Source organism: Scyliorhinus torazame, chromosome 7, assembly GCF_047496885.1.
Source record: "Scyliorhinus torazame isolate Kashiwa2021f chromosome 7, sScyTor2.1, whole genome shotgun sequence".
In the NCBI taxonomy this organism is placed as follows: Eukaryota; Metazoa; Chordata; class Chondrichthyes; order Carcharhiniformes; family Scyliorhinidae; genus Scyliorhinus; species Scyliorhinus torazame.
Genome location: NC_092713.1, coordinates 187,063,120 through 187,087,230, shown reverse-complemented (window position 1 = coordinate 187,087,230; position 24,111 = coordinate 187,063,120). Strand labels below are relative to the sequence as shown.

At 43.1% G+C, this 24,111-nt stretch overlaps 1 protein-coding gene across 1 annotated transcript in view; it reads left to right on the top strand.

The window, feature by feature from the left end:
• Positions 1–23,528, top strand: part of LOC140426743 (eukaryotic peptide chain release factor subunit 1) — a 153,772-nt gene extending 130,244 nt beyond the window's left edge. The window contains exons 8-11 of the mRNA XM_072511877.1: positions 16,728–16,883; positions 17,016–17,080; positions 19,533–19,680; positions 20,546–23,528. Of these exons, the coding sequence (XP_072367978.1) occupies positions 16,728–16,883; positions 17,016–17,080; positions 19,533–19,680; positions 20,546–20,628 (452 nt within the window). The 3' untranslated portion in view covers positions 20,629–23,528. The remainder of the gene's footprint in view (positions 1–16,727; positions 16,884–17,015; positions 17,081–19,532; positions 19,681–20,545) is intronic.
• The last annotated feature ends 583 nt before the right edge of the window (positions 23,529–24,111 follow it).

Here is a 24,111-nt window from a genome sequence, read left to right as displayed (position 1 = left end):
TGCAAGAGGTAAGGCATTTGCAACAATCTTCAGTCAGAAATGCTGAGTGGATGATCCATCTCTGCCTCATTCAGAGATCCCCAGCATCACAGATGCCAGCCTTCAGCCAATTCAATTCACTCCACCACGTGATGAAAATTGGCTGAAGCCTTGACAGTTTTCCAGCAATAGTACTGAAGACATGTGCGCCAGAATTAGCCACATCCCAAGCCAAGCTATTGCAGTACAGCTACAGCACTGGCATCTACCCAACAATAAGAAAAATAGCCCAGTACACCAGGAACTGGGCAAATCCAACCCAGCCATTAACCACCCCATTAGTCTACTTTCGATCATCAGTAAAGTGATGGGTCATCAGCAGTGCAATCAAGCGGCACTTGTTTAGCCACAAACTGTTCACTGGTACCAACGACGTAGTAGGAAAAGGGGTGTGGAGGTAATAAACGTGTTTAGGGAGTTAGGCTGGAAGTTAAAAGCCAGGACAGACACAGTTGTCATCTCTGGTTTGTTGCCGGTGACACGTGATAGCGCGGCTAGGAATAGGGAGAGAGTGCAGCTGAACATGTGGCTGCAGGAATGGTGTAGGAGGGAGGGCTTCAGGTATTTGGATAATTGGAGCGCATTCTGGGGAAGGTGGGACCTGTACAAGCAGGACGGGTTGCATCTGAACCAGAGGGGCACCAATATCCTGGGAAAGAGGTTTTCTAGTACTCTTCGGGAGGGTTTAAACTAATTTGGCAGGGGAATGGGAACCGGATTTGTAGTCCAGCAACTAAGGTAGCCGATATTCAGGAAGCCAAAGCGTGTAGTGAGGCAGTGGGGAAGGGAACACTGACAAAGGAGAGTACTTGCAGGCATGGAGATGGGTTGAAGTGTCTATACTTCAACGCAAGATGCTTCAGGAATAAGGTGGGTGAACTTAAGGCATGGATCGGTACTTGGGACTACGATGTGGTGGCCATCACGGAAACTTGGATAGAAGAGGGGCAGAAATGGTTGTTGGAGGTCACTGGTTATAGATGTTTCAATAAGATTAGGGAGGGTGGTAAAAGAGGTGGAGGGGTGGCATTGTTAATTAGAGATAGTATAACAGCTGCAGAAAGGCAGTTCGAGGAGGATCTGCCTATTGAGGTAGTATGGGTTGAAGTCAGAAATAGGAAAGGAGCAGTCACCTTGTTAGGAGTTTTCTATAGGCCCCCCAATAGTAGCAAAGATGTGGAGGAACAGATTGAGAAACAGATTTTGGAAAGGTGCAGAAGTCACAGGGTAGTAGTCATGGATGACTTTAACTTCCCAAATATTGAGTGGAAACTCTTTAGATGAAATACCTTGGATGGGGTGGTGTTTGTGCAGTGTATCCAGGAAGCTTTTCTAACACAGTATGTAGATTGTCCGACCAGAGGAGGGGCAATATTGGATTTAGTACTTGGTAATGAACCAGGGCAAGTGATAGATTTGTTAGTGGGGGAGCATTTTGGAGATAGTGACCACAATTCTGTGACTTTTACTTTAGTAATGGAGAGGGATAGGTGCGTGCAACAGGGCAAGGTTTACAATTGGGGGAAGGGTAAATACGATGTTGTCAGACAAGAATTGAAGTGCATAAGGTGGGAACATAGGCTGTCAGGGAAGGACACAAGTGAAATGTGGAACTTGTTCAAGGAACAGGTACCATGTGTCCTTGATATGTATGTCCCTGTCAGGCAGGGAAGAGATGGTCGAGTGAGGGAACCATGGTTGACAAGAGAGGTTGAATGTCTTGTTAAGAGGAAAAAGGAGACTTATGTAAGGCTGAGGAAACAAGGTTCAGACAGGGCATTGGAGGGATACAAGATAGCCAGGAGGGAACTGAAGAAAGGGATTAGGAGAGCTAAGAGAGGGCATGAACAATCTTTGGCGGGTAGGATCAAGGAAAACCCCAAGGCCTTTTACACATATGTGAGAAATATGACAATGACTAGAGCGAGGGTAGGTCCGATCAAGGACAGTAGCGGGAGATTGTGTATTGAGTCTGGAGAGATAGGAGAGGTCTTGAACGAGAACTTTTCTTCTGTATTTACAAATGAGAGGGGCGATATTGTTGGAGAGGACAGTGTGAAACAGATTGGTAAGCTCGAGGAAATACTTGTTAGGAAGTTTGAAAAACTTGAGGATAGACAAATCCCCCGGGCCTGACTGGATATATCCAAGGATTCTATGGGAAGCAAGAGATGAAATTGCAGAGCCGTTGGCAATGATCTTTTCATCCTCACTGTCAACAGGGTGGTACCAGGGGATTGGAGAGTGGCGAATGTCGTGCCCCTGTTCAAAAAAGGGACTAGGGATAACCCTGGGAATTACAGGCCAGTTAGTCTTACTTCGGTGGTAGGCAAAGTAATGGAAAGGGTACTGAAGGATAGGATTTCTGAGCATCTGGAAAGACACTGCTTGATTAGGGATAGTCAGCATGGATTTGTGAGGGGTAGGTCTTGCCTTACAAGTCTTATTGAATTCTTTGAGGAGGTGACCAAGCATGTGGATAAAGGTAAAGCAGTGGATGTAGTGTACATGGATTTTAGTAAGGCATTTGATAAGGTACCCCATGGTAGGCTTATGCAGAAAGTAAGGTGGCATGGGTTGTGGGAAATTTGGCCAGTTGGATAACGAACTGGCTAACCGATAGAAGTCAGAGAGTGGTGGTGGATGGCAAATATTCAGCCTGGATCCCAGTTACCAGTGGCGTACCGCAGGGATCAGTTCTGGGTCCTCTGCTGTTTGTTTGTGATTTTCATTAATGACTTGGATGAGGGAGTTGAAGGATGGGTTAGTAAATTTGCAGACGATACGAGGATTGGTGGAGTTGTGGATAGTGAGGAGGGCTGTTGTCGGCTGCAAAGAGACATAGATAGGATGCAGAGCTGGGCTGAGAAGTGGCAGATGGAGTTTAACCCTGAAAAGTGTGAAGTTGTCCATTTTGGAAGGACAAATATGAATGCGAAATACAGGGTTAACGGTAGAGTTCTTGGCAATGTGGAGGAGCAGAGAGATCTTGGGGTCTATGTTCATACTTCTTTGAAAGTTGCCACTCAAGTGGATAGAGCTGTGAAGAAGGCCTATGGTGTGCTCGCGTTCATTAACAGAGGGATTGAATTTAAGAGCCGTGAGGTGATGATGCAGCTGTACAAAACTTCGGTAATGCCACACTTGGAGTACTGTGTATAGTTCTGGTCGCCTCATTTTAGGAAGGATGTGGAAGCTTTGGAAAAGGTGCAAAGGAGATTTACCAGGATGTTGCCTGGACTGGAGAGTAGGTCTGACGAGGAAAGGTTGAGGGTGCTAGGCCTTTTCTCATTAGAACGGAGAAGGATGAGGGGCGACTTGATAGAGGTTTATAAGATGATCAAGGGAATAGATAGAGTAGACAGTCGGAGACTTTTTCCCCGGGTAGAACAAACCATTACAAGGGGACATAAATTTAAGGTGAATGGTAGAAGATATAGGGGGGAGGTCAGAGGTAGGTTCTTAACCCAGAGAGTAGTGGGGGCATGGAATGCACTGCCTGTGGAAGTAGTAGAGTCGGAAACATTAGGGACCTTCAAGCAGCTATTGGATAGGTACATGGATTACGGTAGAATGATATAATGTAGATTAATTTGTTCTTAAGTGCAGCACGGTAGCATTGTGGATAGCACAATTGCTTCACAGCTCCAGGGTCCCAGGTTCGATTCTGGCTTGGGTCACTGTCTGTGCGGAGTCTGCACATCCTCCCCATGTATATATGATATGATCAGGGATAGTCAGCATGGCTTTGTGAAGGGTAGGTCATGCCTCACAAACCTTATTGAGTTCTTTGAGAAGGTGACTGAACAGGTAGACGATGGTAGAGCAGTTGATGTGGTGTATATGGATTTCAGCAAAGCGTTTGATAAGGTTCCCCACGGTAGGCTATTGCAAAAAATACGGAGGCTGGGGATTGAGGGTGATTTAGAGATGTGGATCAGAAATTGGCTAGCTGAAAGAAGACAGAGGGTGGTGGTTGATGGGAAATGTTCAGAATGGAGTACAGTCACAAGTGGAGTACCACAAGGATCTGTTCTGGGGCCGTTGCTGTTTGTCATTTTTATCAATGACCTAGAGGAAGGCGCAGAAGGGTGGGTGAGTAAATTTGCAGACGATACTAAAGCCGGTGGTGTTGTCGATAGTGTGGAAGGATGTAGCAGGTTACAGAGGGATATAGATAAGCTGCAGAGCTGGGCTGAGAGGTGGCAAATGGAGTTTAATGTAGAGAAGTGTGAGGTGATTCACTTTGGAAGGAATAACAGGAATGCGGAATATTTGGCTAATGGTAAAGTTCTTGAAAGTGTGGATGAGCAGAGGGATCTAGGTGTCCATGTACATAGATCCCTGAAAGTTGCCACCCAGGTTGATAGGGTTGTGAAGAAGGCCTATGGAGTGTTGGCCTTTATTGATAGAGGGATTGAGTTCCGGAGTCGGGAGGTCATGTTGCAGCTGTACAGAACTCTGGTCCGGCCGCATTTGGAGTATTGCGTACAGTTCTGGTCACCGCATTATAGGAAGGACGTGGAAGCTTTGGAGCGGGTGCAGAGGAGATTTACCAGGATGTTGCCTGGTATGGAGGGAAAATCTTATGAGGAAAGGCTGATGGACTTGAGGTTGTTTTCGTTGGAGAGAAGAAGGTTAAGAGGAGACTTAATAGAGGCGTACAGAATGATCAGGGGGTTGGATAGGGTGGACAGTGAGAGCCTTCTCCCGCGGATGGATATGGCTGGCACGAGGGGACATAACTTTAAACTGAGGGGTAATAGATATAGGACAGAGGTCAGAGGTAGGTTCTTTACGCAAAGAGTAGTGAGGCCGTGGAATGCCCTACCTTCTACAGTAGTGAACTCGCCAACATTGAGGGCATTTAAAAGTTTATTGGATAAACATATGGATGATAATGGCATAGTGTAGGTTAGATGGCTTTTGTTTCGGTGCCACATCGTGGGCCGAAGGGCCTGTACTGCGCTGTATTGTTCTATGTTCTATGTGTGCGTGGGTTTCCTCCGGGTGCTCCGGTTTCCTCCCACAGTCCAAAGATGTGCAGGTTAGGTGGATTGGCCATGATAAATTGCCCTTAATGTCCAAAATTGCCCTTAGTGTTGGGTGGAGGTGTTGACCTTGGGTAAGGTGCTCTTTCCAAGAACCGGTGCAGACTTAATGGGCCGAATGGCCTTCTGCACTGTAAATTCTGTGATAATCTATGATTAATCTAGGACAAAGGTTCGGCACAACATCGTGGGCCGAAGGGCCTGTTCGGTGCTGTATTTTTCTATGTTCTATGATGCTCCATTTGTGTTCCGCCAAGGTCACTCAAGCACCTAACCTCTTTATAGCCTTGGTTGGGGGTCATACCTAGCACAAAGGAAGATGTTTGTGGTGGTTGACAGTCAATCATTTCACTTCCAGGAGACAAGTGCAGGGGTTCCTCAGAGTACTGCATGTGTCCCAACCATCTTCAGCTGCTTTCTGAATGCTCTTTCATCATTAGGTCACAAGAATTCAGCACCATTCGTGGCTCCACAAATACTGAAGCAACCTATGTCCAAATGCAGCAAGACCTGGACAATATCCAGGCTTGGGCTGACAAGTGGCAAGTTGCATTTCTGCCACGCAAGTGCCAGGCAACAAGAGAGAATCTAACTTGCCCTTGAGATGCATTGCCAGCACTGAATCCCCCCAATATCAACATCCTGGGGGTTACTATTTACCAGCAACTGAACTGGACTAGCTATATAAATACTGTGGCTACCAGACCAGGTCAGAGGCTGGGAATTCTGCAGAGACTAATTCCTCTCCTGACTCCCCAAAGCCTGTTCAACACACAAGGCACAAGTAATAATAATCTTTATTATTGTCACAAGTAGGCTTGCATTAACACTGCACTGAAGTTTCTGTGAAAATCCCCTAGTCACCGCACTCCGGCGCCTGTTCGGGTAGTCAGGAGTGCGATGGAATACTTTCCACTTGCTTGGATGAGTGCAGCTCCAACAACACTCAAAAGCTCAGCACCATCCTGGACAAAACAGCCCGCTTGATTGGCACTCCTTCCACAAGCATTCACCCCACCACGAACGCACAGTAGCAGCAGTGTGTACCATCTACAAGATGCACTCCAGGAACTCGCCAAGACTCCTCAGGCAACACCTTGCAAACCCACTATTAACTTGAAGCAACAGATACATTTTGCACAATAATGGGAACACCATCACCTGTAAGTTTCCCTCCAAGCCGTACATCTTTACTTGGAAATATACAAGTGGTTTGATTGTTGTACAAAGATGAACAATTTCTTGGGCATTGGGCAGGTGTTGATTGCCAAACACTGACTCATCACAGTTGATATCCCTGCTGTACATAGATACATAGAAGATAGGAGTAGGAGGAAGCCTTTTGGCTCTTCGAGCCTGCTCCGCCATTTACCACGCTCATGGCTGGTCATCCAACTCAATAGCCTAATTCTACTTTCTCCCCATAGCCATTGATCCCATTCGCCTCAAGTACTCTATCGAGCCGCCTCTTGAATATATTCGATGTTGTAGCATCAACTACTTCCTGTGGTAATGAATTCCACAGGCTCGCCACTCTGGGTGAAGAAATGTCTCCTCATCTCTGTCCAAAATGGTTTACTGTGAATCCTCAGACTGTGACCCCCTGGATCTGGACACACCCACCATCGGGAACATCTTCCCTGCATCTACCCTGTCTCGTCCTGTTAGAATTTTATAAATCTCTAAGAGATCCCCCCTCATTCTTCTGAACTCCAGCTAGAACAATCCTAGCCTAGTCATTTTCTCCACATATGACAATCCCGCCATCCCTGGTATCAGTCTGGTAAACCTTCACTGCACTCCCTCGAGAGCAAGAACATCCTTCCTCAGAAAAGGAAACCAAAATTCCACACAATATTCTAGGTGCGGCCTCACCAAGGACTTGTATAATTGCAGCAACACATCCTTCTGTACTCAAAACCTCTCACAATGAAGGCCAACGACCATTCAGGTCATAATCTGCCTTCCTGTTTTTGCTACCAAAGTGAATAACCTCACATTTATCCAAATTATACTGCATCTGCCATTGATTTGCCCACTCGCCCAACCTGACCAGATCGTGCTGTATGATCCCTGCATCCTCGTCACAGTTCACCCTCCCACCCAACTTGGTATCATCTGCAAACTTTGAGATGTTACATTTTGTTCCCTCGTCCAAATCAGTAATATATATGTGAATAACTAGGGTCCCAGCACCGATCCCTGTGGTACCCCACTAGGTACTGCCTGCTAATTTGAAAAGGACCCATTAATTCCTGCTCTTTGTTTCCTTGCTGCCAACCAGTTTTTTTTTATCCACCTCAATGCACTTCCCCAAATCCCATGTGCTTCAATTTTGCACAATTATCTTTTTTTTTTAAATATATTTTTATTCTCCTTTTTCACATATTCTCCAAATTTATACCCAACAATAATCAGTAACGAATGCAATATCAAATCACATGATCCCCCCCCCCCCCCCCGCAACGTTCACACATATCTTCTACTCCCTCAAAGGGCCAGCTCATCCTCGCCCTTGCAAGGTATACTCTATATACCACCTTCAGCTGTATGAGCCTCAACCTCGAATACGAGGTGGAGGTGTTCACCTTCCAGAGCACCTCACACCAGAACCCTTCCTCCATATCCTCTCCCAACTCTTCTTCACACTTTGCCTTGATCCCTTCCAGAAGCGCCTTCTCCTGTTCCAAAATAGCCCCGTAAACCACTGATACTATCCCCTTCTCCAGTCCCTCTATTGTCAGTACTTCCTCCCGCAATGTGGAAGCCGGCTCTACTGGGAAGCTCTGTATCTCCTTTGTTATGGGCCAGTGTTCAGAGAACCCCAAAGTGTATCATGGAGTTCACATGACCCACAACCTTTATTAGATTGTGGTATGGGGAGCACACGGCCCATGGCCCACTCGACAGGTGTGGTACAGCAGAAATCTAACAGTATTTTTTAAAGCAAAACAATGTTTATTCTATGATCTCAAGTTAACCTTTTTAAAACATAGTGAACATTTTAGCAACCACAATTCAAATATAATCTCCAAAGAATACAACACTAAGTAATCCTTAAACTTTCCTTTTAACATCCATAAGACACAAGAAAGACACAAGAATTAACAGAAGCACATCAGGTTTAAATTCACGACTGAGAACAGTTATCACTCTTAATTTACTCAATGATCAAGAAATATTCTTTACGTGGCAGAGTGAACAACATTACTGTGGCTGACTGCTGCTCCAACACTGAAATGAAACCAAAAAAACAGACACTCCCAAGCTTTTCTCAAAGGGAAACTAAAAGCTGACAGACAGCCCAGCTCCACCCACACTCTGACATCACTGCAATAATAAACACCCATTTCTTAAAGGTACACCCACTATAGTTATTCTATAAACAACACCCGTTTCTTAAAGGTACTCTCACATGACACCTCCCCCCAAGAAAAAAAACCCATCAACTTCAAGATGGTTTCATTTTTCACCTTTTCACTGTCCTTTAAGAAATGCACACAGTAAATACACTTTTTTGTTTCAAAAAACAACACACGCAAACAGGTGTAATAATATAGTCCATTTTTTTTTGTTCTACTCCTCCAACTGGAATCCCTTTTGAATGATAGTCTCTTTGAACCAGAAGGTCTCTGCACGATTCATCCATTTCTCTACGCCTCGGCATGTCTCTTTAAAGTCAGATACTTTAGTTCAATCTGATCAGAGTCCCTTGTAATCTTCCAACACAGGAGCATTGGTTATCACAGCTTTCAGGCAGTCAAATGCCTGTTGAAACTCCGCTGTCCACTGAAATTTTCGACGTTTCCTCAGCAAGTCCATCAGTGGAGCAACCACGCTACAAACATTTTTCACAAATGTTCGATTAAATCCACTCATGCCAAGAAATCGCATTATTTCCCTTCGTCTTGAGGGAACCGGAAACTCCTCAATAACTAGGTTTCCCATCCCGTGTGACCATTCGACCCTGTCCGATTGTATGGCCAAGGAAAGTGACTTGGGCTTTTCCAAATTCATTTTTGGCTAGGTTTATCACCAAACCCGCCTTCTGAAGTCAATCGAATAACTCCATCAGATGTTTTAAATGTTCTTCCCATATCTGGCTGAAAATTACCAGATCGTCGATGTATACTACGCAATTGGGTAATCCTGAAACAACTTTGTTAGTTAACCATTGAAATGTGGCTGGGGCATTTTTCATGCCAAATGGCATAATTTTGAATTGGTATATACCATCAGGAGTCACAAAAGCTGAAATCTCCTTTAAGTAAATCCAGTTTGGAAATAAATGCTGATTGTCCCACTTTCTCAATGCAATCCTCCAAACGTGGGATAGGATAAGAGTCCGTTCTTGTAACTGCATTAACCTTTCTATTGTCCACACACAACCATTGGGTACCGTCTGGTTTAGGTACCATCACTATGGGTGAGCTCCATTGGCTGCAACCCATTTCAATTATGCCATTTTTAAGCATACTCCCAGTCTCCTTGTTAACCTGTGCCAATTTTAAAGGGTTAAGTCTGTTTGGATGTTTGATTGGAACAGCATTTCCCACATCTACATCATGTATAGCCATTTTAGTACTTTTACTTTAGTACTAATTTATCTCTACAAACTTTCCCATGTGATATCAATAACTCTTTCAGGTCAGTCCGTTTTTCCTCTGGAGGGTAACTCAACAATTTATCCCAATTTTTAAGAACATCCTCGTTTTCCAATTTAATTTGAGGTATGTCAAATTCACAGTCATCTGGATTCTAACTGAGTTAGAATCATTAAAACCTCCTTTTTCTCTCCTTCCCTTTCAAAATACCTTTTAAGCATATTCACATGACACACTTGGTGAGTCTTCCTTCTATCTGGCGTTTTTACCACATAATTCACCTCACTTAATTTCCGTTCAATCTGATACGGTCCACAAAACCTTGCTTTTAAAGGTTCGCCTACCACTGGTAACAATACGAAAACTTTATCCCCACTGGCAAAATTACAAACTTTGGATTTCATGTCCGCTACCCGTTTCATCACATTTTGTGCAACTTTGAAATGTTGTCTAGCCAATTCACCTGCTCTATTTAATCGTTCTGTAAAATTTGACACGTAATCTAATAATGTAATTTCCGATTTCTCACTCACCAATTTTTCCTTAATCAATTTAAGTGGTCCTCTTGCCTCATGTCCAAAAATTAGTTCAAACGACTGAATTTGGTTGACTCATTAGGTGCATCCCTAATTGCAAACCGTACGAATGGAATTCCTTTATCCCAATCCTCTGGATAATCGTGATAATCCCTCAACATTGTCTTTAATGTCTGATGCCTCCTTTCTAATGCTCCCTGCGATTCTGGATGGTACGCAGTTGATTTAAATTGTTTTATTCCTATGCGATCCATAACTTCTTTGAATAACCTTGAGGTAAAATTCGATCCTTGATCCGATTGTATTTCTGTGGGTAGTCCATATCTAGTAGTAACTCCTCCACAATCTTTTTAGCTGTAATATTACGCACTGGAGTGGCCTCTGGAAACCTAGTAGACACATCCATTATCTTCAAAAGATATTGATTCCCACTTTTCGTTTTAGGAAGCCGTCCTACGCAATAAATTAGGACCCTTGTAAAAGGTTCCTCAAATGCTGGAATGGGTATTAAGGGTGCTGGTTTTATCACTGCCTGAGGTATCCCTATCACTTGACATGTGTGACATGATTACAAAATTTAACTACACCTTTATGTAGTCCAGGCCAATAAACATGTTTTTATATTTTAGCTTGAGTTTTCCTAACTCCCAAATGACCTCCCACTGGTACCTCATGTGCAACTCGTAATACCTCCTTTCTATACCCTACCGGCAATACTACTTGATGAACTTCTGCCCACTTTTCATCCGCCTGCATATGTAAAGGTCTCCATTTTCTCATCAAGACATCACTTTTATGGTAATTACACTCTGGTATACACCCAGATTCCTCTTCCGTGTATGTTTTCTGATGCATCCATTTTATTTCTACATCTTTCTGTTGTAACTCCGCCAATATTCCTGAACTAAAAATATCCGCCTCATCCTCCACCGGTTCTTGTTCTTTTTAAACCATCTGATCAAAAATCATTTCTGATAATGGCACTTCACCTTTACCTTCACTCTCTGATTTCTCCTCTTGTCTTAACCTGTGACTTTGCGACCTTGTTACTACACAATCCGGAAAAATCCCAGGATATTCGTCCTTCAACACTTCAGTTGTCTGATTTTCCACTGGCTTATCAACCACAGTAGGCATCGGTCCCACCTGCGATCCAGCTATATCATTACCCGAGATTAGCTGTATTCCTGAACAAGATAGTTTCTCTATTACTCCTACTACCACTTCACCACTCTTCACTGGACTTTCCAACCTTACCTTATATAATGGAACACTACTCCACTCACCCTGAATTCCACATATTACCACCTTTTCTGGCAATATTCTTCCCAAACTACATAACTCCTCATCTCTTACCATTAAAGATTGAATAGCTCCCGTATCTCTTAATATTGTGACTTCTTTACCTACTCCTCCTGATGCACATGAGTAAACTTTACCCACACAAGTAAATTCTTTAAAGATATCTGGCACCTTCTTATCAATCACCTCTTGATCAGGCTGTACAGTCTTTTGCACCTCCTTCGCTTCACTTGGGCTTTCCTTTACCACTTTAACAAACCCCACTGTCTTATCCTGTTTTACCAGATCAGCCTTCCCAATGCTTTTCTTCAACCATCAACACTGTGACTTTACATGGCTTAGTTTATTACAGTGAAAACATTTGAAACTTTTCATGTCTCTTCCACCCTCCTGGATTTCTTTTTTAATCTGAGGTACACTCTTCTTATTATCTCCCATCAGATCACCTTTACATTTACCACTTGAATATTTCTCATGTCCCCAGTTTCTATCCCTCAGGCTGAAACAGATGTCGGAAACCAAGCTTTGATTTATGAAGTAATTCATAATCATCTGCCATTTCTGCTGCTAATCTCGCAGTTTTAACCCTCTGTTCTTCCACATGAGTTCTCACTACATCAGGAATTGAATTTTTAAACTCCTCCAAAAGTATAATTTCTCTGAGAGCTTCATACGTTTTAGTCTATTATCAAAGCCCTTATCCACCTATCAAAATTACTCTTGTTTGATCCTTTCAAACTCCATGCATGTTTGACCAAATTCGTTCTTTAAATTTCTGAACCTTTGTCTGTAGGCTTCAGGCACTAGTTCATATGCACCCAAGATGGATTTTTTCACCTCCTCATACGCCCCAGATACCTTCTCCGCTCGTGATGCAAACACTTCATTAGCCCTACCTACCAGCTTTGTTTGAATCAGTAATACCCACATGACCTGTGGCCATTTCATTTGTTTAGCCACCTTCTCAAATGAACTGAAAAAGGCTTCTACCTCCTTCTCGTCAAACCTTGGCAATGCTTGGACATATTTAAATAGATCCCCACCAAGCCTTTGACTTGCTTTCTCTTTATCCTCATCACTAGCCTCAAACTGTACATTTCCCTTTAAATCCGCCAATTTTAACTGACTGACATGTTTCATGGCCATTTTCTGAAGTTCAAACTCTCTCTCTCTCTCTTTCTTTCTTTTTCCTTTCTATCTCTTTTTCCTCTATCTCTTTCGTATTCGAGCTGTTTTAATTCTTTCTCCTGTTCCATTTGTTTAATTTGTAACTGAATTTTTGCCATATCTAATGAGTCCGACTGTATCTCAGGCAATTTTAAATGCTTAGCCACCGCCATAATTACCTCATCTTTTCGCATTTTGTCAGGTATTGTTAACTGCAATGTTTTTGCCAAATCCAACAGTCTGCTTTTAGTCTCTGTCCGTAAGGTACTGCGTGTGACCGTCTCCATCCCCAAAAACTTCAGAGCCTCTGAAAGAGCCATTGTCCACAACACACTTCCCACTTAAACTGGAATATCACACCTGAAAAGCAACCACACTATGCTCACCCCTCACTGTCTTTAAGTTCAGTAAGCCAACCCAGTAGATAGACTTTTATCCCCCTCGAGCCCCCAATTTGTATTGGCCAGGGTTTGGAGAACCCCAAAGTGTATCATGGAGTACACCTGACCCACAACTTTTACTAGATTGTGATATGGGGAGCACAAGGCCCATTGCCCACTCTACAGGTGTGGTACAGCAGAAATCTAACAATATTTTTTAAAGCAAAAGAATGTTTATTCTATGAACTCAAGCTAACCTTTTTATAAACATACAGTGAACATCTTAGCAACCATCAATTCAAATACAACCCCCAAAGAATACAACAGTAAGTAATCCTTAAACTTTCCTTTTAACATCCATAAGACTTTAAAAAAAAACTTTTACCAGAAGCACATCAGGTTTAAATTCACTGCTGAGAACAGTTATCACTCTGAATTCACCAAATGATCAAGAGATAGTCTTTACGTGGCAGAGAGAACATTACACCTTCTGTGGCTGACTGCAGCTCCAACACTGAAATGAAACCAAAAAAACACACACACCCAAGCTTTTCTCAAAGTGAAACTAAAAGCTGACAGACAGCCCAGCTCCACCCACACTCTGACATCACCGCAGTAATAAACACCTATTTCTTAAAGGTACACCCACCACAGTTATTCTATAAAAAAACACCCATTTCTGAAAGGTACTCTCACATGACACCTTTCTGGCAAAGTCTCGAACCTGCATGTATCTAAATATTTCCCCCTGCTCCAGCCCATACTTCGCTCCCGGCTCCTTCAATCCTGCAAACCGACCCCCAAGAATCAAATCTTTTAGTGTCCTAATTCCTTTCCCCTCCCATCTCCGAAAGTTTCCATTCACTTCCCTGGCTCAAATCTATGGTTCCCCCAGATCGGCATTTCCCTTGACCCTGCCCCCAACCCAAACTGCCTCTAAATTCTCAACTAATCTATTGCTACCAGACTCCGAGTATTTCCCCGGGGCCGCCTGGAACGGCGCTGTTGCTAGCGCCTTCAATCCCGACCCCCTACACAAACTCTCCTCCATTCTGACTCATTGGGAGTCAACCCTTCTAACCCAGCTCCGTGCCTTCTCCACATTCGCCCAGTAATAATACATTAGGTTTGGAAGACCCAAACTCCCTGCCTGCCTTCCTCTCTGTAGTAGCACCTTTCTAATTCTGGCTACCTTCCTCCTGATATGAATGAGTTAATCATCCCGTCAATCTCTCTATATAAAAAAAAAAAATGCCTTTGGCAGGAAAATTGGCAGGCATTGCAAAATAAACAGGAATCGCGGCAACACGTTCATTTTAACCGCCTGTTCCCGATCAGCCAGTGACAGAGGGAGACCCTCTCACTTTGCCAGGTCAGCTTTCACCCTCCCCACCAAACTAGAAATTTTGTACCTACGAAGCCCCTCCCAATCCCGAGCAACCTGCACCCTCAGGTATCTAAAGTGTGTCCCTGTCCCCAACCCCGGCCGAGACACCACAAAATAGTCACTCTTGTCTACATTTAATTTGTAACCCGAGAAAGACCCAAACACCCGACGCAGCTCCAGTATTCCCCCTATTGACACACTAGGTTCCGACACGTATAATAACAAGTCATCTGCATATAAGGACACCCTATGCCCCCTTCCACCCGCACTATTCCTTTCCATAGCCCTGAACTTCTTATCATGATGGCTCAATCGCGAGTGCAAACAGCAGGGGCGGGGGGGGGACATAGGACATCCCTGCCTAGTCCCATGGTGGAGAGGAAAGTATTCCGAGCTGATGTTATTTGTGGGGACACTCGCCCTCGGCTCCTTATATAGTAGCTTTACCCAGTCCACAAATCTTGTTCCAATCCCAAACCGCTCCAGAACTGCCATCGAGTACCACCCATTCTACCCAGTCTACCTGGTCGGTGTCCGATGCCACAGCCACCTCTGTTTCCCTCCTCTCCGCCGGTGCCATAACCACGCTCAATACCCTCCTAATGTTCGCAAAAAGCTGCCTCCCTCTCACATACCACGTCTGATCTTCACTTATCATCTTCGGGAGGCACTCCTCCCTGCCAGTACCTTCGCCAATATCTTTGCGTTCCCGTTTAAAAGTGATATGGGCCTATACGACTCTCACTCCGTCGGATCCTTATCTTAAGTAACAGGGAAATCGATGCCTGCCCCAACGTTTGTGGTAACACTCCCTTCCCTATCGCCGCCTCAAAGACCCCACCATCAGCGGTACCAGCTTATTTTTGAATTTTTTATAATATTCCACCGGCATCCCATCTGGCGCTGCCGCCTTCCCCGACTGCATCCTTCAAATCGCATCTTTAGTGTACCCAATTCATTTTCTTCCAATTAAGGGGCAATTTAGCATGTTCAATCCACCTACCCTGCACATCTTTGGGTTGTGGGGGCGAAATCCACGCAAACGCGGGGAGAATGTGCAAACTCCACATGGACAGTGACCCAGAGCCGGTATCGAACTTGGGACCTTGGCGCCGTGAGGCAGCAGGGCTAACCCACTGCGCCACCGTGCTGCCCCCAATCGCATCTTTTATATCTGCTCCACTATCGCTCCTTCTAATGTAGCCTTATCCCCCTCCCCTAACCTCGGGTACTCCAGCCCATCTAGAAATTCCTGCATCTCCTGGCCTCCCCCAGGTGGCTCTGACTTGTACAACTTCTCATAGAATTCCTTAATGACGTTGTTAATCTGATCTGGAGCAACCACCAACTTCCCTGCCCTGTCCCGCACCTGGACAATTTCCCTTGCCGCAGCCTCCCTCTGGAGCTGACCCGCCAACAAAAGCCCTGCCTTCTCTCCATGCTCATACTGCACCCCTTGCTCGCCTCAATTGGCCTACCGCCTTCCTGGTGGATAGTCAGTCAGGCAACGCTCGCCTGGAATTGCACAATAATCTCTTATGCGGGACTTTGTCAAACGCCTTCTGAAAGTCCAAGTATACGACATCGACTGGTTCCCCCTTGTCAACTGTACTGGTTACTTCTTCAAAGAATTCCAACAGATTTGTCAAGCATGATTTCCCCTTCATAATTCCATGCTGACCCTGACTGATCCTGCCACTGCTTTCTAAATGTTCCGCTATAAAGGCCTTGATAATGGATTCAAGAATTTTCCCCACTACTGATGTTAGTCTTACTGGTCTATAATTCCCTGATTTCTCTCTATCTCCGTCTTTGAATATTGGAGTGACATTAGCTACCCTCCAATCTGTTGTAGAGTCTGTAGAATCCTGTAGCTGTAGACTCGCACTGAAAATTGTGCTGCCTTCACCTGGTCTCCCTACATATATATACTCTGGCAGTTGTGGTGCTGATGACCATTCTACTTTGCCCCCCCCCCCCCCCCCCCTTTTTTTAAATTTAGAGTACCCAATTATTATTTTTTCCAATTAAGGGGAAATTTAGCATGGCCAATCCACCTAACCAGCACATCTTTGGGTTGTGGGGGTGAAACCCACGCAGACATGGGGAGAATGCAAACTCCGCACGGGCAGGGATTCAAACCCGGGTCCTCTGCGCCGCAGTCCCAGTGCTAACCACTGCGCCACATGCTGCCCCGGTGGCCATTATAATTTGTTGGAACGCTCAGTTGAAGCAGTGCATAACAGTATTTTTAAATTTAGGGCGATACTTTGATGAAATCAGCCAGGATACAGGGAAGTACTGCTTCGGAGTGGATGACACGTTGAAAGCGCTGGAGATGGGTGCAGTTGAGATCCTGATAGTTTACGAAAATCTGGATATTATGCGATATGTACTTCGTTGTCATGGCACAGAAGGTATTTGGAGCTCTCTTCAGTTCTTCATTGACCTCCATTGAATGGAGTTAAAGACAAGATGTGGTTGTTACTGTGTGATTTGATATTTGTGCCAGAATAGGCAAACCTGTTAATTGTCTTCTACTTTCCTAGAAGAGAAAATCTTGTACCTGACACCTGAACAAGAGAAGGATAAATCCCATTTCACGGACAAAGAGGTACAATTTCATTCTATATAAAGCAGCGACAAATGGGCTGAAAGGCAGTTGTTTGATGCTTTACATTCCAAAGATTGATCTCAATTAAAATTGGATGCATTTTGAATAAAATTGTAGTGTGTGGAGTCCCTTCTGTGAAAGAAGCCCCCCCCCCCCCCCCCCCCCCCCCCCCCCAGCCCCGAGTTACTTACATTGACTTACATTGGGATGTGACCACTTGAGCATTTGTGCATTATTGTAGATGAACATATAACACAACTTACAATTACATGGTACCTTTAATCAAAGTGTTCCAAGGTGCTTCACACATGTACAATAAGAAAAAAAATTGATACTGAGCCAAAGAGAAGACATTAGGAGGATCACCAAATGTTTGATCAAGCAGGTAGGTTTTATAAAGTGTTTTAAAGAAAGATGATGTCGAGATGCCGGTGTTGGACTGGGCTGAGCACAGTAAGAAGTCTTACAACACCAGGTTAAAGTCCAACAGGTTTGTTTCAAATCACTGCTCCTTCACCTGAGGAAGGAGCAGTGCTCTGAAAGCTAGTGATTTGAAACAAACCTGTTGGACTTTAACCTGGTGTTGTAAGACTTCTTAAAGAAAGATGTTCAGGGAGTGAATTCCAGAGGAGAACCGAGAGACGGCGAGCTTGAGAGAGAGTTCTAGAGCTTTGGGCCTAGACTGTTGAAGACACAGCTCCCAATGATGGGCGAATCAACCATAGAAGGCCTGAATTGGAGAAATATAATTCTTGTCGGTCAATTGAACTGTCAATTTCTGCACATACACTTTTGAATCTTGCTGAAAATAATGTTTTCATCACTCATCGGAACAAATGTAAGAAAGCCAAATTTCAAACCATTAGTACTCTCACAGAAAAGAGTGCTGATTGGTTGGCAAGTCAACTCTGGCTGAAGCATTGCCATGGAGAAAGCAACAGGGAACTATCGGCTCCACCAGCTTCCAGATAATTCAAAAGAAGGACCGAGGCTTAAACGTATTCCCTTGGTTGCAGGGACAGGGTCGCCTTATGAATGTATGTTGCTTATACCAAGCATAAATGAGCCAGCCTCATTATGAGCTCGACTGATATCTTAGTTTCTATGCTGGTGCAATGCCAGGTTTGTAGGCTGTACATCCTGACAATTGTCTGATCAAATCAAACAAGCCACGTTCCGTTGGTGTTCATAATAGGCAGAGCACAAACTTCACCTGTGCCTGTGAAACCCAAAACAAAATGTCTACAATTGGCAGCCCTTTCTGAACAATCTTGAATGTACTAAAAACCAATTGAAGATAATTGGATAATCTCATAATATGGCTCATTTAAACTTGCGAAAAGTAACATACCATCATATGCAGGGACCCATTCTATGCAAACAAAAGCCTTGCTCCTTTTTTGAATTACCCGGGGGCTTATATTTCCCAATTGCTTTTTCCATGGAAATACCTCAGCCAATCACAGTCGACTTGCAAACCAATGAACACCCTTTTCTTTTGTATTGTTGTAATTATTTGAACTTTGTTCCTGTTCTGATAAGTGCAAGATGAAAAGCGTCAGCAACATGACTCTTTTCAGCAACATTTAACTTCTGTACTACCAAGTGACTGTTTCATATGCTTTCCTGAGTGGGAACCCCAAGGTTTTTTCTTCTTCCGCCTTTAACAGAGGAGCAACTCTGTTCTCCGACACTGGGGATTAGTCTTGTAAATGAAGCACTTTTCTAGCTGTCTGAAATGTATGCACACCTGTCTTGATTTTTTAAAAATCTTGTCCACTATGGAGGACCCAAGGTAATAAACCTATTCATACCTTAGTCAACACTGGTTAGTGATACTATAGACTTTGTCCTAACAAACCTGAGTTGACGGATGGAGATTAAATGAGACTTGCTGTTTCTTTGTACTTGATATTATTCTTAGCCAGTGACACGGTTGAAATTAAGGCAATCTGGGTTGAGTCTCATTGTGATTCTCCCTGTTAAAACATTGCAGATCCTGTATTTAAGTAAGAGGTCTTACAGCACCAGGTTAAAGTCCAACAGGTTTGTTTTGAATCACTAGTTTTCGGAGCGCAGCTCCTTCCTCAGGTGAATCTGACGAAGGAGCTGCGCTCTGAAAGTTAGTGATTCAAAACAAACCTGTTGGACTTTACCCTGGTGTTGTAAGACTTCTTACCTTGCCCACCCCAGTCCAACGGCGGCATCTCCACATCCTGTATTTAAGTGACATGGTATATTCGGGTAAGAGCTGATATTGTGGACTGATACTGGTCATCTCATAGACCATTTTTGTCACACAAAACCCTAAACCCAAGGACTAGACATGGATGTAGTTACATTAAGTTGTATGCAGGTGAATGATTTTGAAAACATTTCAGTGAGTATTAAAGCCCATAAGTTATATAAAAGTAAAATTAATTTTTTGTTCTTTATTTCAACAAAAATTTAGACTGGACAGGAACATGAACTTATAGAAAGCATGCCCCTCTTGGAGTGGTTTGCTAACAACTACAAAAAATTTGGAGCTACACTGGAGATCGTCACAGACAAGTCACAAGAAGGGTCCCAGTTTGTGAAGGGCTTTGGTGGGATTGGTGGTAAGAGCTGCATGTTCAAACTGTGAACTGAAAAGTTCCCCCTCTCACTTAACTATTGTTTCATTATAGTGTAATATACTCTTAATACCTACTTTCTACATGTAAATGCCACATTGCATGGCCATTCCATTCCAGCAAAGACAAGTAGTTGGATTTATTTCCAAGCAAGATAATCTCACACAAGCAGTAATATTTTACAAAGCATTAATAAATATGGAAAGCAAAACACATTAAATATTGTCCGTAAGTGTTTCTTCTACAGTCCAGGAATTAAACCAAACTGGGAAAATAGATGAGGCCATCAAACGTTCTTTTCAAAAAACTTTCTTGTGGGCATTAATTTTAAGGCATTATATAACTTGTTTTCAGCACATTCCCAGTTATAGTTGGTAATCCTACCCCCTGTCCCCTCCACTCTGCAACCTGCCCATTTCAACCTTTCAAAGAAACACCTTGCCAGCAGAGCGAGCAAGCAAAAATCTTGTTGAAACTGGATGAATCCAGACTGTTCTGCATAAAGTAACCTCACTATCCCCTCACCCCAACTCTCATCTGTTCAGTCAGTGTACCGTCTGAGTTTTACAATGAAGCAATACTGATTTATTGGCGTCTGTTTTGATTGGAGGGACTCGGTAAGAATGTTAATGCTCGGAAGGAAATAAATCCTGGAGGTAACAAAGATAATTGTTTATTAAATGTAAGAGAGATCCAGAACTCTCTCTTCATAAAATTTCGTCTGCGTAAATTAAGCTGCATTGTTTCACGCATTTTCAACAGTGACTATTTGATTGTTTGTAAAAGGCCTTAAGGTATCCTGAAGCTGTGAAAGGCGCCATGTAAATGAAGTGTCTCTTGTTTATAACAGGTATCCTGCGGTACCGTGTGGACTTTCAAGGTATGGAATACCAGGGAGATGAGGATGACTTTTACGACCTGGACGACTACTAGGTAGTTTGGACTAGGTCTGGTTACAGGTGCCTAACCCTCCAGCATCCAACCCAAGGAGTGAAGATCCACAGCGGAATAATCAATCCCTGCCTTAGAACAGACATTTACACAACTTGTGATATTCTAAATACATTGGAGATGGTGAATTTAAAAAGAAATAACACTCTTCGATTTGTCATAGTGTCAATACAGCAGCAACACCAAACTACTGTGTTCCTAATGCCAGTTTGGACTAATCTTTTGAGAAATTTCATTTTTTTTTTTTTAATTTTTACTTCAATGGGACTTTTGTTGCTGTTGTATTTTATGAAATTCAGATTTTTTTACCTCCATATGTAGAGGCAAATAATAAAAATGGAATGCTATCGAACTTCATTTCTGCAGGCTGAATGGAGATGAGCTCTCTGTTTTCCCCCTTGGAGAGAGTTTCTATATTAAAAAAAAAAGACAACTTGAGTAACTTGTGCAGTGTATGACCCCATTTACATGGGTAATATTGAGCCACGGCTGTACATGAGGGGGAGGGGGTAGAATAAAGCCTTTGTCATGCAAGTAATTAAAGTGAATCTCTTTGAAATAAAGCTGGGGGGTGGGGGGGGGGAATGGCAGGGGCGAATTTTCAGATTCGCGACCAATTTTTTTGGCTTCCGCGTTTGCGGAGGGAGTAGGAAAGAATCCCTCAAGCCTTTTATATTAAAAAAAAGAAAAAAAAGGGGGTGGTTTAAGTAGCATTTTTGCCTGCTGCTAGGTATTGCCAGAATGGGTGCTAGTGATATCTAGTAGTGGTAAAAGGTGCTATATCCCCAAGCAATATTTGTACCTGCGATGGTCTTGATGGTTTTAGACAAGAGTTCCCATTCAGTTGTATTAACAAAGGATTTCCTTTGGCTGCTTGCGAGTCGAGAGCCAGTAAGTTCTAACTTTGGGATCTGTGATGGTTTTGATCTAGATGGACATGTATTGTATTAACTTAGGATTTGCTCCATATTGGGGTTTATTGTTGGTACAGTACGAACATGACCTGGGCATACCCTTGGGATCATGTTGCAGGACACAGCCTCTGCTGCACAAACTGCAAATTGGAAAGTTGCTGTCTGTGTATTTCTTCGAAACAACCCCAAATTCTAGCAAAGGCATCCAGGCACCATCATCCACTTATCAGATGCAGGTATCACATTTCCATTGGGGTTTGAGTTCCTGTTGAGACAAGTGCAAGGAAGCTCAAATTTAAACCCCTGGTATAAGGATCCAGCAAACTGGACGGACAGGGAGTAAGTAAGGCTGTTGTTATTGAACCAGAGCAATTGAAGAGAAACGGTAACAGGAACATGATTGTTTTAATCAAACTGTAAACTGGTTAAAATAGAGCATTAAAACCACACAGAGCAGTGAGGTCACATTAGTACCAAGGGAGTGTCTATGAGCATTGAAATTGGGCTGGAGCTGAACTGAATTGTTGGACAGGCATTGATTGGGGAATAGATGGAGGGCAAATGTCAAATGAACGTCTTGTTGAGCAACCTGTGGATTGGATCTGCTATTCCTTGGCCTGCCTGAAGCAGTCGCTTGTTAATGCAATCGAGGAAAGGACATTCGGATTATTAACTGGGTTGTATCATTTGTCACATTTCAATAATGAATTCTGAAAAGTGCAGTGAAGTTCTGTAGGTTAAAGGTGTGACAAGTCAATGTATATTTTTACATTGCACACAGTATATTGTTCTGAGTAACTGCTTGCAACATGCACGATATATGTGTTGAAATCAGACCTATTTCTGTTAACCTGTGGACTCTTGTTAGATAAGAGGAAGGCAGTGATTTTTCTTATTAATCAGCGAGGCTGTGATTATGTTGAGATGTGGTCTTATTTATCAAATAATGGGGGAGATAGTTTCTGATTAGCATTCTCAACAATACATCACCTCCTTCAAACTCCTTAACTCGGTTCCAGTGTGTACAGTGCAGTTCACTGGCCACTGTAATATAAATTAGGTTTTGTTTCCTCTCTGACAACTATTCAATGCATAGCACCGTTGCCATTAATCAGCAAGAGCCTCCACCTATTCCATATCAGCTACTTTACAGGGTAACTCGTATATGGTTCCCAAAGTCTATTTCTAACTAGATGTATATTTAATTTCATACAATTATACACTGTAGAAAGTTGTCGATTTAAAATCAGTTTTTCACTCTGCTTCTGTTCAAGATTGGATTACGTTTTTCAAAAACCCTCTGAGAACTGAAATCCATTTGCAGCTTTTGAAATGTGCTTTTCTGTCAAAACATCCAAAAGTAGTTTTCTGTTTTAACTGAGTAAATTTCTAATGCTGAATATATAAAATAGAATTAAGAAAGCAAATGTGCAGATCATGAAATGATTGCAATTCTGTTTTTGTCATTTTGGCCTTTGAAGTTTTCAGTACTCGGAAGGATTTGTGGAGAACTTGCATTGACTTTGATAAACACAGAAATGTCGTGCTCTCCAGCCCCTGTCCAAAAGAGAGAATTGTGCTGGACCATGCCTTTAGCACTGGGTTGCTCAAACTGTGTAAATGGGGCCATTTTGATACATGAACCAGAAGAATATATATATATATAAATAAATATATATTTACTTTTTCAAATAGCCCACTGCTTGGTATGAGAAGTATGCATTGGAAAGTATGCAGCTCCTTTTGTAGTTTTAATGTTTACTATTTAAGTTTGGAAATGATGCCAAAATGTTTTTTGTATTTCTTTGACCAATGTATTCTCCTGATATGGAAGTGATCTGTTGAATTCAGAGAAAAGGGGTCGAGCTCAGCTTTCGTGCACTACAGCCTCTGCAGAAAGATTCCAAGCAGCAACTTGGTGTTGTGATGTACAGAAATGGAGAAGAGTATTAAAACCATATTTAAGAATATCATTGGTTTGAGTTTTGTTATTTTGGGCTGTTGGAGAAAACGTGACTTATCCTCCTCTTCTCTCTCTCTCTCTCTCTCTTCTCCCCCACCACCACCACCACACACTCGCTCTCTCTTCTCCCCCCACTCCCCCACCACCACACACACACAAAAGCTAAGGAGAGCAGAACCTGCTTTCTGGATGGTTATTGCACAGTGCTGCTATAGTAATTAGGCGAGGCCATGATGAGCTCTGAAGCCCCAAGCCACATTGTACATCAAATGTTTGATGTATCAGATTGTACATGAAGAATCTGCATATGAGCAATGTGCAGGATGGTGCCCAGTCCAAGGAGAAAGGGAGCTGACTGCCTAATCACAAATGGCAGGTGCTGACTTCTTTGGGATCTCATTCATCAATTCACCTATTATGCATGAGTTAATTATTTTAAGGGGGCCAGTGCGTAGTGGTATTGTCACAACAAGTGATCTAGAAACCCAGAGTATTGCTCTGGGGACCAAAGTTCGAATCCCACCTCGGCAGATGGTGCAATTTGAATTAAATGTTTAAAATCTGGAATTAGAAGTCTGATAATAACCA